We start from the raw sequence: 16,021 nt of genomic DNA on the forward strand, positions 1-16,021 counted from the left end.
TATGTAGTTTTAACTTATTGTTCATAATGTTCATTATCATCATGAATATGTAATGAAAGAGACCAAAAGAGCAAGGAAAAGCCATATAGAAAGTCAGAAAGAAAAGAGTAGGCTTTCTAAGCCGAAGAAACTGCTAACAAAGGAAATAAGTATAAATATTGACTTGTAAATAGTTGTATATATATTTTTTGACGAGAATCTGTCTAACATGAACAAGACAGACATTTTGGTATTGAATCAGTTCAAAAACAAGAACATTAGTGACTATTATTTAATAGTCAGTCTAGAATTTCCCCCCTGGAAAAGACATTACAGGACCCAATGAATTGATACAAATCGACATAAGAATGAGTGAATTTACAATATGAGGTATGTTATTGATATATTTTCATTCTTCAAGTGAACCCTTATCAGTTAAAAGGTAAATCGGTTCAAATTGTATTATTTCAACATAACAGTTCAAATTAAATGGCATGGTTGAGAAAATATCTGCTTTCAGGAGATGCTTCAAATCTATCAATATACACAAAATCTGTTCAGCTTCTGGGGCCCTGCGCCCCCCAGACCCCCTGCTAAAATTGTTTCCTCGGATTTTGTCATTTCTGTTTCACAGTCCTGCTAATCGGGGGCAGCCAAAAGACGACGACAGGTATGAAGAAGCAGCACAACCAGATGGGTCACGGATGCTTGGTATTTATTAGAACTAACTCTACAGTATCTATAACTAGAAGGGCACTTGGTAGAGTGCATACTTCTGCCAAGCCACATATCCAGATTTGCATCAAAATCTAAAAATCAGTTGTTCCTTGACTCAGCTTTCCTCAAAATTTCATCAAAATCCATTCACTACTTTTGGCAGCACAGTGGTGTAGTAGTTAGCACTGTTGCCTCACAGCAAGGAGGTTCTGGGTTCGAGCCCACCAGCCAACAAGGGGCTTTTTTTTTGGGGGGAGTTTGCATGTTCTCCCCCAGCCACAGATAATGGAAGGAATTTACTACTTTTGGGGGAACAAGCAAAAACAAAGTTGGCAGAGGTAAATATGATCCAACTGAGAAAAAAAAAAAATTGATCACACATGGAGAAGAATGAAAAGGTCACAAGAAATCTTTAATTAGAACAAGGGAGAAAAAAAAAGTATTCATTGTGTTCACTTGAGTCTTGGAGCAGTTTCTCAATCATGATCATATAACTTAAAATACACATATATTAGAATGTCCTGTAAAACAAGAGTCCCATGATTTCTGACTTAAAATCTTTCTTGATTAAACACCCCACTGCAGTTTGGCTTATGGCAGGATAACGGAATGATTTCATGACAAAACAACACGTATGCTTGGCAAAATAAAGTCCGTCTCATCTGCCTTCAAATAAAATTCAAAAATAAAAAACACTTATTACACACTTTTCTAAAACATAAATAAAATCTTTAAAAGTAGCAGTTTGAAGGCTGAAATGCAAAGGTTGGAGAGCGCACGTCTGGTGAGCACATGTAAACGATGCTGCCGTCAGGGGATCCTGTCCCGTCTCCGCTTGAGAGACGGTGTCTTCACTCGCATTCCTGAGTCTCATAACATTCAAAGGGTTTTTTTTTCTTAGTTTGATCCATTATGCTGTCAGTTCACACAGATGGACCAGGCGTGAGCGCCAGTGTGTAGGTATAAAGCATGTGAGCCTCAGTTCTGTCTGGATTCTCATCTTCATTCCAGCAGAGACGGAGATCAGCTGAATATCCAGTGTTGATGCAGGTCTCCTGAGTCACAGGGGCTCATGACTACCTTGTCGGTTTTAAAGTGCAGGCATTTACCCGAGGAAGGATTTTTTAATAACTGCTTCTACAAACAGAAAGAAGTAGTTTGATTAGTAGGCATTACTACCAATTAGGGCTGGAAAAACTAAACATTTATACTCCTTTATTCATGTAAAAATGGTCAACAAATAAATCTTCAGTTAATCTGCCAATAACGAGAGGCTAAAATACTACGTCACAAATACGACATTCAATCCAGAAACGGAGACCTAGACTACGTTCAGACTGCACCCTGAAACGACCCATATCCGATTTTTTTGCCCATATGCGACCTGTATCCGATTTGTTATTGACAATCTGAACAACACAGATCCGATTTTTTCACATGCGACCCAGGCCGCTTGGATATGTGGTCCTAATTCCGATGCATATCCGTTATTTTCACATGCGACTGCAGTCTGACCGGACAGGTCGCATTCATGAGACCTACACGTCATCAACAAGAGACAAACGTCACTATTCTGCGTTGGCTAATCCCGCCTCTTTGGTGGAAAACAACAACATTTGTACAGTTTTCAGAATTTAAATAGACTTTTATAGAATTGATCAAGCTAATGGTGGATTTGGTAGGGACCTGGATGTTGATCTGTTAGCCTGATTAAATAAAACAGTTTCTATAACTGATTTATAACTTAAACCATCCTGTATTACAAGATTATAAGATTGTTCTGGAAATTTCCAGTAATTTGACACCTTCGGTCTCATTAGCTGCCGCCACAAAAACCACATGGCCAGGTCTCGCCTCATCTCCATCGCAAACTGCACTGGTGTTTCTGCACCTTGAGCCAGCGCTGAGAGAAGTTGCAGAATTCAGCTGGCTATAAACAATCTAAATAAATATTTATAAAAAATTTATTAATATGACGAAATAAATATGTGCAAATTATTAAGCCTGAATTAAGAGTTTGGTAATACAGCGGCCGTATCCCAAACGACTGCCTACTGAAGCTCGAGTGCACTATATAGAGTTTAAAAATCCATTACTTCCTAGTAACATGTAGTGCACTTATACAGAAATTAGAGACATATTTAGGAGTCAACCCTCGTTACCAGGCTACACATTTTCATTTCAGTTCAGAAACAAAAACACACGCGAGACCTCACACTTTAACACTAACCAGATAATTAAACAAACAAACAAAAATCATTCAACTTGAAGAGTGTGCTTTTTTTTTGTTTACGTATTACGTAGATGTGCTTATTACGTGTCAATTTGCGCATGCGGGACACTTTTGGGTCGTTTTCCGTTCATATTGGAGATCGCATACAAGTCTCATATAATTGGTAATGTGAACGGCCTAACAAAAAAATCGGATTTCACAACAAATCGGATATGGGTCGTTTCAGGTTGCAGTCTGAATGTAGTGCTATGTACTCTTGCTGTATAACGCGTTTCTGGTGTTAGATAAACAGTGCACTGAATATAAAAAGCCACACTGCTCATTTTTCATAATCATTGCAGGAATTAGGAAGGCAGGATCTGTCCTGGGCTGTGCACTGGACTCAGTGGACGTAGTGGAGGAGGAGAGGAGAGGAGAGGAGGATGTTGGCCAAGTTGTCATCCTTCATGGCGAACACCTCCCGTCCACTGCAGGAGACAGTAGCAGCACTGGGCAGCTCCTTCAGTAACCAGCTCCTCCATCTGCGGTGTGTTAAGGAGACATACAGCAGCTCCTTCCTCCCTACTGCTGCGAGACTGTACAACCGGCACCTCACCAAGCACAGCACCAGACACTCCTCACAATACTGTCCAGATCACTTCTACAGCCATAGAAACCCCTCTGAACGTATACTGTGTGCACTGACTATCAGCACCAGTACTTTACAGCAAACCGCTAGCTACACACGGTTAAAATGGCTCTTGTGCAATACTACCTGGGTAATAATACCTGTGCAATACTTACATGTGCAATTCCACCTTTGTAATACACTTGTGTCAACTGTATATCTGCAAACCTGTTAATTTATGCAAATTTGTTAAATTTTTTCCCCTCTAAATTTGGAGGTTTTTATATATCTCCCCTTTTTTGTATACTTGGTACTTTTACACTACTCCTTCACTGCCTTATCTTTTTCTCTTTATATATTTTGCTGCTGGCAGCACGGTGGTGTAGTGGTTAGCGCTGTCGCCTCACAGCAAGAAGGTCCGGGTTCGAGCCCCGTGGCCGGCGAGGGCCTTTCTGTGTGGAGTTTGCATGTTCTCCCCGTGTCCGCGTGGGTTTCCTCCGGGTGCTCCGGTTTCCCCCACAGTCCAAAGACATGCAGGTTAGATTAACTGGTGACTCTAAATTGACCGTAGGTGTGAATGAGAGTGTGAATGGTTGTCTGTGTCTATGTGTCAGCCCTGTGATGACCTGGCGACTTGTCCAGGGTGTACCCCGCCTTTCGCCCGTAGTCAGCTGGGATAGGCTCCAGCGACCCTGTAGAACAGGATATAGCGGCTACAGATAATGAGGGGAGATATTTTGCTGCTGTAACAATGTAAAGTTCCCCTTATGGGATAATAAAAGGCTCTCATCTTATCACTACTGCTGATTCCACTCAACACAACCCTGCACAACTGTTAAAGGGCTGATGACACGAACATGACTCTATGCAATTTCTTAAATAAACTATACAACATGGCAAACATGTTAGATTTCTGTTATAATTATGTGAAAAGAAGCTGTTGTTACGTGAATATCCAACTTTTAATTGCACAGCGCAAGAAAACTGGGTCCGTGGCTCGCGGCCATGTTGTGACGTCAGCGGAAGAACACGCTGCGGTTCACTGGCTGTTCTACTCTGGTTCTACTCAATGGAAATGGCGCATGAAAACGCCGGTGAACTCTAGTGCTAGCTCTTCCTCTTCTGGGAGTCTAGAATTGTGTTGATCTCTTCCGAATAGAATCTATGATAGTCTACCCTCTTTACCCTTTGCCTCTCGTTGCTAGGCGGCAGTTACATGAAAGCCGCAAGCTTTCACAAGCAAATACATGACTGATATCACGCCGACTTTATGATTACATTTATGATTATCATGTAGAATCTATAGCTCTACGTACCTTTATCTTATGTCGTTTCACAACACATGTTCTGACAGGAGGACTGTCTTTGGATCCGGCATAGCTACGAGTAGACCCCCTCCGGAATACTGGCAGTGTTGCCAGATTGGGAGGTTTCCCGCCCAGTTGGGCAATTTCAAGTGCATTTTGGTGGGTTTTGAACATATTTTGGGCTGGAAAACTTCAGCAGTATCTGGCAACAGATACTGCTGACGTTTTCCAGCCCAAAATATGTTCAAAACCCACCAAAATGCACTTGAAACCGCCCAACTGGGTGGGAAACCTCCCAATCTGGCAACACTGTGTAGGCACTGCTGATGGTAGTAACACACGTTTGTGCTGAACTGAACACCCAAGAGATTCTTTTAAGCTGGGAAGGGTGTCAAAACCAGGGCTTTGAACCAGTTCAAGGAACAAAAACAAAAAACGGGAACTTTTTCTATTTCACATGGAACAGAAACGAAACCAGAAACTTTATTATTTATGTTCCGGAACAGAAACGCTTATTAAAAATAATGGTAACCGGTTAATACCGGTTTTTATTTCGTTCCTCAAAGTTTCCATAGCCTACAAATAAAAAAAAAAAAAAGAAGTAATTCTTCTCCTGCCCAAGTTTCTATGACCCGCTGGGGTTCACTTCCTGTGTGACGTTCGCTGACTGAATGGAGAGAGCGGGAGGGTGGACTACTATCACGTCTCCACATCTTAAATAAGAGGTAAATATTGCAGTCTATCGTTATTCAAAAACGTCAATTTCAAACACGATATCAATATATTTGTCCACGTTAATGAGAGGCTCGCGAACATTAAATGACGTTAACCTCTGTTAGCCCATCAATGCATAGGGCCTGACTAGCCTTTGGTAACACACTAAACGAATTCTCTTTCATTTTTGGCACTTTTTCTGTTTGTGTAGATGGGAAGACATACTGAGAATCCAAATTGCCAACATTTGAAATAATAATTGTTTTGAATTATTTCTTGTCTTATTTAATGAAGGTTGTAATAGAATTAGCCTACATTTGGCTTAAGCTGGATGAGACAGAGACATAATTTTATAGCCATTTGTTAAACAGCTGACAGGGAATGTAATTAACCGTTCCGGGAACGAAATTTTTTTGTTCTAACCGGTTCGGGAACGTCTGTTTAATGGTGGAACCCAAAACCGGAAACATTAAAATTCCGTTTCTGTTCGGAACGAACCAATAGGAAAAAAATTCTGGTTCAGAGCCCTGGTCAAAACAATCCAAATCGAAGTGTTCAGAGCACAGGACGGATGTTGGTGAGGGCTCCCACTTGTCACGAGTGCGCCTGACTTGCTTCACCCACTTCGCATGCAGCTCGGGATCTCTGGGAAACTTGAATAAACTTACCCCATCCTTGTGGGTTTTGGAGCAAAAGCCGGCAACACAACGCGAAGGCATAATATATATAATGTCTAATAATAATACTAATAATGACAAACTGAACACCTGTCGCATCAACAATAAACTGGTAAGTTAGGAGGAAGGTTCTTTCGCTGACGTCGTATAGCTCCTCCTCCTCTTTCGTCTCCTGGGTGCTGCAGCCCCGTCAAATTTGCCCAAATAGCCGCGTTTATCATAACTTGTAAAACAGGCGCCTTCGTGAATTAATATATGGATCATCGGGAATTACTTATGTTATAAAACATCGCCAAAGATGTCAAAAACGTGTCATCAGCACTTTAAACTGAATGTTCAGTTAAAAAAAAACAACAAAAACAAAAACAAACCTCAGTGAAGATCCACTCCTGCTGAGGGGCAACTCTGGTACCGCGACCTTTCAGCTGGCACAACTCAATCTTCACTGGCTCTGGGTATGAGGTGGCATGCAGGCACAGCTGTTTGCCCAAGTTATGCCTCAGCTCCTTGTGTGCTGTGTACTCAAAGTACTGAAAACAACCAACCAACCAAACGCTCCGATTATTCAGAGAATTAACCTATAACCCCAGGTTTTTCAACTCCTTTATCAACAACCTAAATACTGGTCATACCTGGTTTCCTCCCATGTTGTGGCACACGTACATAATCACCGCCTTTCCCCCATTATTTTTCTCCCCAACGTCCAGACACGTCTGAGACCCCAAGTTTTTGATCTACATGCCAATACAAAGAGCACAGGATCAACACACAGGATCAATAAAAATCTGTAAAGCATTTGTTGGCAGGTCGAAATGAAGACTTACTGCTCCGAACTGAGCAGGGTGCAGATCGGGAACAAAGGCTTCTGGGTAAATGTTGTTCAAATACCAGGTGAAGTTTTTGCAGTGTAACCTTTCCCGGAGTTTCAGCCTATCTGTGATATCGCCGTAGTTCATCTGTAGGACCCAAAACAAAACTGTTGGTTAAACAGGAAAAATCAAATGTAATTCGTAACATAAAATCATCTATTAGTTGTCACAGAAGACCAGAGATTAGGATTTCACTCAGTTTATTGGCTTGCAACTCAACCTTTGCTCAAACGTTGGCATGGGATTACACAACCTACCCATCCCAAATAGACAGACAATGGACTTCGTTCCATTATGGTAATGGATACAAAGCCAAGAAAACAAGAGACAAGAATGCATCAAACACGTGATCCCACACTAGAGGACAAACAGATGTAAATGTGTCTTAAAATGAAAAAAATGGTTTGCTAACAAGTTTATACACCAACAGCTGCTAGTTAATACAAGCAGTCAATGCTGGGTGTGTTTCAGTCTTAACATGTCTGAAGATTCTCCGTCACCCAGGTCATAGTAAACTGTGGGTGGTAAAAGGGAGCAACTGGACTTGCTTGAAGATTCCTGGAACATTTACATTCAAGAATCTTCAAGCAACTCCAGTTGCTCTCTTTCACCACCCACAGTTTCAGTCTTAATTCATACGTTACACTACCACACAAGTATCCAACTATTTATGGACTCATCGAAGACTCAAAAATGCCTCGGGGCTCCGGACCCTAAACCTGGAGGCTCCCGACCCGACGCCTCGGGGCTCCGGACCCTAAACCTGGAGGCTCCCGACCCGACGCCTCGGGGCTCCGGACCCTAAACCTGGAGGCTCCCGACCCGACGCCTCGGGGCTCCGGACCCTAAACCTGGAGGCTCCCGACCCGACGCCTCGGGGCTCCGGACCCTAAACCTGGAGGCTCCCGACCCGACGCCTCGGGGCTCCGGACCCTAAACCTGGAGGCTCCCGACCCGACGCCTCGGGGCTCCGGACCCTAAACCTGGAGGCTCCCGACCCGACGCCTCGGGGCTCCGGACCCTAAACCTGGAGGCTCCCGACCCGACGCCTCGGGGCTCCGGACCCTAAACCTGGAGGCTCCCGACCCGACGCCTCGGGGCTCCAGACCCTAAACCTGGAGACTCCCGACCCGACGCCTCAGGGCTCTACACTCAACATGGATGCCAGTGCTGCAGACTATGTGAAAGGAACTCAAGATATATGCAGAAGCTATCTTCAGTCACGTTGCTAACACAAATAAATAAATAAATAAATCCTAGCAGGCAGAGAAAAATTACATTTCACCACAAAACTCTAGCACACATCAGTGAAAAAGAAATGGCTATTTTTTCCCCCCCAAATGTGCACAAAGCAACAGTGAGAAAACAATGAGGTCAAATTTTGATGTTAATTAATAAGCAGCTTATCCACTTTTTTTTTTTAAACCAACTGTAGAGATTACAGTCCTGCCTTCTTTTCTACTGGCTGACAAATCTGAGGTTGGTGAATTCATAAGTCAAAGTTCAGCCAGACAAATTCAGTACAAGGCAAATGTAATCTCTATCAGAAGCAAATTAGTCAGTGCGTTTACATGCACATAGAGAGAATCGAATTTCTGCCGTTGCTTGACTGAAATCGAAGTTCTAAATGCCATGTATACACCTTAATTCAGCTGAAATTGAACCGAACTTGATTTCTCGGAATCGAGCTACACGACCTAGATTATGCGATTGTAGCCGAGCTACTTAGTGCATGTAAACCCTATCGAGCTACGTATTCGAGTTACTTACTTCAGCACTGCCCCTTCCGGAAGTGACGAGTGACGAGACCACAAGCGGGAAACACAACAGCCTCAGTCGGCATGAATCTTTTCTTTTTGTGGCATTGTTTGCACCGTTAAAATTTAGCTCACTTACTGTATCACCAAATACATCTGTACAGCTGTGAATTGTGTACATAAACAAGTCACTGTATTTGTGTGTGTGTGTGTGTGTGTGTGTGTGTGTGTGTGTGTGTGTGTGTATATATATATATATATATATATATATATATATATATATATATATATATATATATGATTCCACGCTTATGGGTACATGAACTTATTCACCTAAAACCATTTCTTTTTTTACCATCAGGTCACAAAACATGTAATCTTTAATGAATGATATGTTAAAAGATAACTTTAATTTTCTGAGATGTAATAAAAACATATTTATATGCCAAAGTCAAGCCTATGAGTTCCAAAATGCTGTCTGTTACATTACTTCTGTTACGATTGTCCATCTCGCGTCTGTTACAAATTAATTACAATCTAGCTCTATACCATGTTAATCTTATTGAAAGAATGTGTATGTTTATTCTACTACACATGTTTATTAATTATATTTGCTAAAACATCACCTTCCTATGTTTCAAAAAGTAATTCTACATTGTTAAAATTGAGAATATATATATCTCCACAACACTTCTGTTACGTTCGGACTTTGGCATATAAATATGTTTTTATTACATCTCAGAAAATTAAAGTTATCTTTTAACATATCATTCATTAAAGATTACATGTTTTGTGACCTGATGGTAAAAAAAAAAGAAATGGTTTTAGGTGAATTTTTAAAAATAAAGTTCATGTCCCCATTTCAGCACCCATAAGCGTGGAATCACTCACAGACAGACAGTGTCCAACATCTGAAGAATGTCAATAAAAAAAACAATTGAACTTTGTGTTTATTAAGACACAAGTTAAATTGTAAGCAAAAAATGGACTTTAGAAAAATATACAATTGTGCAAAATAAGTTGTCTTACAAAACAGTGGTCTGCGCAGGACAGTTTGTAGCCATAGTCTGTTAGAGCAAGCCTAACAGCTTCAGCACGGAACTTGTGAACACGGAACTGCCAGTGTCGCCAGATTGGGCGGTTTTAAGTGCATTTTGGCGGATTTGAACATGTTTTGGGCTGGAAAACGTCAGCAGTATCTGGCAACACTGCTGATAACTTTGTTTATAGACCCCTTTCACATGACGTCACTGCGCCGCGAGATTTTGTTAGGCGCCATATTGGAAGACCAAGTACATGCACTCACAGTATAAAACAAAGTATGAGCGAGAGTAAAGTGACACGATGGATGATAATTCTGGTTATGTGAGTACATTACCAGCTGCAGAAAGGGCACGGTATGTGGAGAAACTGGCTGTGATTGATGGGTTTGACCCATATGATAAGACTCGCGGCAAGGGAGAATGGAAACATAAGGAGGACCGGACACCAATTCTGCCATCTGTTTGCTACCCAGACATTGTAAACTATTTGTTGTTTACACCCAGTGCCTACACTCAGTGTTCGAACTATGCCGATATTTTCGGGGGGCCCCTTTTTTTCCCTTGGGGGTGTGTGTGCTTGCGCTTGTCTCGGAGCGCGGCTCTCCAAAACACATGAGAAGCCTCTCTTATGCACAGATCACGCGGACTCCACACCTCCACACACGCATCGCGTCTGAAGTCATAACTCATCAGGGGAAATCGTGTCCGCATTGGCATGTTCAAAAAACAACCTCGCGTCAACAATGATACCACACGCAAGAAGAAGGAGAAAAAAAAACAAAAAAAAAAAAAACAGTCAGGCTACTCAACAACCAACCTGGCAGCAGCGAGCAAGCCCCAAACCATCCTAAATTATTATTATTAAATTGTAGAAGTCTGGGAGGCTTGCTCCTCATACAGTTATCAACTTGGGGCCAATTTAGCATGTTTTAAATCTGAATTTCTTGCGTTTGCTTACCTCAAAGTGTCCGCAGATCATGCACAGACTTATCCATTATATCCACAGTTTTTTGCCAAGTCTCACACAGGTTTCTTTCAAGTCTACTGTTGGGCCAATAAATCAAATAAAACAGCTCAGATTTGTTTGTTTAAGTCGTTTGCCACTCCACTTTATTCTCGTGGGTTCACATACCGCTGCCGTTATTTTCCCCTTATCACGAGTTTGTTGGTCTTCCAAAATGGCGCAGGGTCTGTTTACTTCCAGTTTCGGGTGACGTCAGTGAAAGGGGTCTATACTCTTGAATAGCTCTTCTTCATGACGACAACCGGAAGTGTACCAACACGATGGGGCGTGTAGCGCCACCTGTGGCTCGGGTGCACAATGCACCTCACACAATAGCTCGATTAACTTGTGTGCATGTAGGATTGGATTTCTCTGGCACCCCTGCTGGGACCCTTAGCTCGATTACCGACAGCAGCTCGATTTGGATGTGCATGTAAACGCACTGACTGACTTCCATGGGCTTTCACCTTCACTGAATTGACTTTTCTGCGAAATTACTTTTGTCTTTGGTTGGACTACTGCTTTATTGTAAAAGCTGGAGCTAAAGTGTAGATACAGTATATAGTTAAAAACAAATATAGCCTCCGGCACAGCAGACAGTAAAAAGCTCGTACATGACCAAAGCCTGGTGAAGACAACTGATGTGCTATAATCCTGTGATCTAGTTGCAATCATTCATTAAGAAGAGTCATATCTGTGAAGATACTCAGTCGTCCAGGTACATAGTAATCTGTGGTTGGTAGAAGAGAGCAACTGGACTTGCTTGAAAAGTCTTGAAGACGTTTCGCCTCTCGTCCGAAAGGCATCATCAGTTCTGTCTGTCTAATAGGGAATATCAAGTATTTATCCTCTCATGGATCATAATAGAATCCAAATCAGAATGCTGATGGCTGCATTGAAGGTGGCTGATAGATGTCATAGACACCCACCTCTGTTCAGTGATGGTCGTTCCAGGCTGACAAAATTGAACGATCCTCTCTGGCTAAGATGTCTGCCAGTTTTCTGGAAGTCCTCTCATACTCCCGCACCAGTCGAAGGGAACTCATCCCAAAGTGTGTAGAAACATATCTGTGAAGATACTCAGTCGTCCAGGTACATAGTAATCTGTGGTTGGTAGAAGAGAGCAACTGGACTTGCTTCAATGCAGCCATCAGCATTCTGATTTGGATTCTATTATGATCCATGAGAGGATAAATACTGGATACTCCCTATTAGACAGACAGAACTAATGATGCCTTTCGGACGAGAGGCGAAACGTCTTCAAGACTTTTCAAGCAAGTCCAGTTGCTCTCTTCTACCAACCACAGATTACTATGTACCTGGACGACTGAGTATCTTCACAGATATGTTTCTACACACTTTGGGATGAGTTCCCTTCGACTAGTGTGGGAGTATGAGAGGACTTCCAGAAAACTGGCAGACATCTTAGCCAGAGAGGATCGTTCAATTTTGTCAGCCTGGAACGACCATCACTGAACAGAGGTGGGTGTCTATGACATCTATCAGCCACCTTCAATGCAGCCATCAGCATTCTGATTTGGATTCTATTATGATCCATGAGAGGATAAATACTTGATACTCCCTATTAGACAGACAGAACTGATGATGCCTTTCGGACGAGAGGCGAAACATCTTCAAGACTTTTCAAGCAAGTCCAGTTGCTCTCTTCTACCAACCACAGATTATTAAGAAGAGTCATGTAAAAAACAGATTATGCCATGATTAGTCATCATGATATGACAGGACTAGTACTTGCATGCTCAAGTTTTATTTTTTCTAAAGCCTGGTACATGTGAATTTGAAGGAACCTCATCTCACAGAGATTTATTTACCTCTTTGGCCATCCTGGCTGCATTCGGGCTGCGACGGTAATAGATGTGTTTATAATCATCCATCCACACCTCAGCCAAGCGGACCTGGTTGCGCACGATGACTTCAGTTCCTTTGGGGAAAGTGTGCGGACTTTTCGTGCGGAAGACGTGACCGACCGCAGAGCATGGGATGATCTCCAGCTGGCCTCCACATTGCCACACCTGAGTATTCATTTCCAGTCAGCAACATGAAATACAATACGGGAAACATAGTGGAGTAAATCTTCAGACATTTAACAAACCCTGAAGGACATCTCCACGTTCTCACCACCCCAGATCTCCATTTGGTCGTCATAGGTTCCAATTTCCTCAAAGTAGGCTTTGGAAATGGAGAACAAACCACCGGCAAAGGTTGGCGTTCTGAAGAGAAGGGAGGAGAGAAATGTAAACAGGGTGAAAACCAAAACGTACCTCATAACAGCAGAGGGGAAACAAGATCAACTGTGAGCTACTGCTCACTTACGTATCCCCTCGCTCAAATCGGAATGCAAGCAATCGAAGGAATAGGACACTTATTATGAATGTTGACTTCAACAAATAATTAACCCTGAAACAAGTAAGTAAAGACCAGTGTCTCTCCCCAGGGATTTCAAACAGCATCCTGGTAAACTGTCATTTTGAAATAGCATTTTGCTTCTTGAAATAGCATCAAAATCCACACTATATGTTTCATAAATACATTCAGTCGGTAAACAGGAAGTCGATGTGCGACAGACCTAAAAACGGTATACACGGTAAAGAACCCCAAGCTGAAGCTCGGTACCAAATATCAAGCAGTTGTGATTTGTAGTTACTGAGAAAAAAAGTATTACAAAAATTTTGTAAATTCGCACTATGTTGTTTCGTAAATACAGGAAATCGATGTGCGACAGACCTAAAAACCATATACACTGTATAGAACCCCAAGCTGAAATTTGGTACCAAGTGGCTAGGATTTGTGTTTGCGGAGAAAAAGGGTGTTTCAGATGGATGCCAATATGGACAGACAAATGGACAGAGGTAAAAAGCCAGCATGCCCCCCCCCGTTCTTCGGAGCAGGGGTATAAAAACTTGATTTAGGGAATTCCACTGATGAGGTCTCTTCAGCAGGGCTTTTGCATAGACAGAGACAGCAACAGGTCACTGAAGAAAGATCGGGGCAGGGTAGCTTAAGTAATTAAGTTCATGAAGTAATAACCTTCAATATAGAGGTGGACTCAGACATGGAATATAGAACATAATTTACTTTTTCCTTGTAACCTTCAAGGAAATTCCAACACTGAATGCTACAGCTATCTTTGATTTGGTAGACACAATGTACCAAAGATATCTGGTTGCAATCCAAGTTAGCAAACTGATGTCTCCAGAGTGGAACAAAAACTTCAGACTAGCGGAGTTTTTAAAACAAACTGGCATTTCTTCATTGTTTTACTCCTCATATGTCAGTGAGAAAAAGATTTAATCCTCTATACTTACACTATATATGGTCAAAAGTTTGTAGACACCTGCCTAAACACACCTGTGTACGCTTGTTGAATATTCCACTCAAACTTCGCTGTTATAATAACCTCCACTCTTCCGGGAAGGCTTTCCACTACATTGTGGAGCGTGGCTGTTGGGATGCATGCTCGTTCAGCCTGAGCTGAATTTTTGAACAGTTTGGAGAGGACCCTCATATCTGTGTGATGATCAGATGTCCAAATACTTTTGGCCATATAGTGCATTTAAGCCACGGATCCTTTTAACTGTTTAAAAAAAAAAAAAAAAAAAAACACACACAAGCCACCTCAATGCACATCATCCAACTATTTGAATATTGCGCTCATTTAAATGTGTACTCGAATATTCTGACACTCTCCTGGAGCAGGGATGAGAATGGGACATGGGGGGGGGGGGGGGGGGGGGGGGGGGGGGGCGCATATTTTATATATCTCGTGAGCGATAATGGAGGTAACCGTAACAATATATTAGATTCCTCCTGACTATCTTTGACAATTTAAGTAAAACGTACCTTTGTGCTTTTTTGTTTTGATGTGCTCCTGGATGTTTCTAGCTCCTCTGTTTCCATAATTGATCATATCTGAGCACAGAATACATAGAACCTTTCCCGGCACGTCCACTTTTCGGATATGTTCCGTCAGGCACGTCGTCACAGTTTGTGTCCCTTTCTGCACGGTAATGCTACTATCGAGCCATGCCCATCGGAAACAGTTCTTTATCCCGTTCGATTTCCCTGGCACGATCCTCATTTTTGCGGTCCAAAACTTTCGCCATATTGGCGAAGTAACTTTGAAAACTAACCAAAATAACTCAAACTTAAGAAGTGATCAAAACAGTGTACGTATAGCTTGTTTCTCCGTGAATTGTAGAAGTGAGAGAAAACTAGCGCCAAAACGTTGCTGGAAATCGTCGTGAGTTGTCGTTAGCATAAATATTGAAGAAAGCAAATGACGATTTCCGTTATCACAGCTGCAACTAATTTTGCGATGAGCGTTGCCGAAAGATGCTGGCGGGCAGTCGGTCGGTCCTGCCTGCTTGTGCCACCACAAGCCTCGCCTCGCGCCGACCCCTACCCCCGAAATTCTCAACGGATTTACACGTTTCACAAAAATGACAATTTTCAGCGGGAAAAACTCGGAATTCCGCAGATCCGCGGAAAATTCTCATCTCTGCTGGAGGCAAACAAATGCTTATTTTAAACATTTTACTGAAAGCGTCATTAATTATAGGCCAGCTGTAAGATTTGGATTAAAACCATTCATTTCAAGTGACCCATGACATCAACTAATAACTATACTATTTGGGCAAAAGTATGTGCACCCCAACCATCACATCCACATGTGGTTCTTCCTCGCTCTTTTTTTCTTGCCACAAAATTGGAAGCACATAATTGTCTAGAGCGCCTTTGTTTACTGTAGTATTACAACTTACCTTCAGTTTAATGTGCTATAGCAGCCAAGGGGAATAATCTGGAATGGGATCTTTATAAAGAACATATGCATGCGATTGGTCAGGTGTTCACAGACTTTTGACCACAGTGTACAAGAACTCAAAAATACTTTAATATTGGTGGGTTGTGATTTCCAGCACTGTAATTACCCTGCTCTGAGCACCACAGGCTTAAGGGAACGATTCTGTTTCGGGGGGGGGGGGGGGACCCTCAATATTATTCAGGTGTGTTACCAGCAAATTTTGATTTGTTCTATAGTTTTTCCATAGGGTTTCTCTCACAAATTTAAAAAAAAAAAAAAAAAAAAAAATTGTT

General features: G+C 42.0%; 1 protein-coding gene across 2 annotated transcripts in view; it reads right to left on the minus strand.

The window, feature by feature from the left end:
* Nucleotides 1–1,087: 1,087 nt before the first annotated feature.
* galnt6 (UDP-N-acetyl-alpha-D-galactosamine:polypeptide N-acetylgalactosaminyltransferase 6 (GalNAc-T6)) overlaps nt 1,088–16,021 on the minus strand; it is a 38,300-nt gene continuing 23,366 nt past the window's right edge. For both annotated transcript variants that reach the window (XM_060937489.1, XM_060937490.1), the window contains exons 6-11: nt 13,020–13,137; nt 12,739–12,939; nt 7,059–7,190; nt 6,867–6,968; nt 6,606–6,764; nt 1,088–1,833 (exon numbers count right to left, since the gene is read on the minus strand). In XM_060937489.1, the coding sequence (XP_060793472.1) occupies nt 1,720–1,833; nt 6,606–6,764; nt 6,867–6,968; nt 7,059–7,190; nt 12,739–12,939; nt 13,020–13,137 (826 nt within the window). In that variant the 3' untranslated portion in view covers nt 1,088–1,719. The remainder of the gene's footprint in view (nt 1,834–6,605; nt 6,765–6,866; nt 6,969–7,058; nt 7,191–12,738; nt 12,940–13,019; nt 13,138–16,021) is intronic.

Source organism: Neoarius graeffei, chromosome 13 (assembly GCF_027579695.1).
Source record: "Neoarius graeffei isolate fNeoGra1 chromosome 13, fNeoGra1.pri, whole genome shotgun sequence".
Taxonomy (NCBI): domain Eukaryota; kingdom Metazoa; phylum Chordata; class Actinopteri; order Siluriformes; family Ariidae; genus Neoarius; species Neoarius graeffei.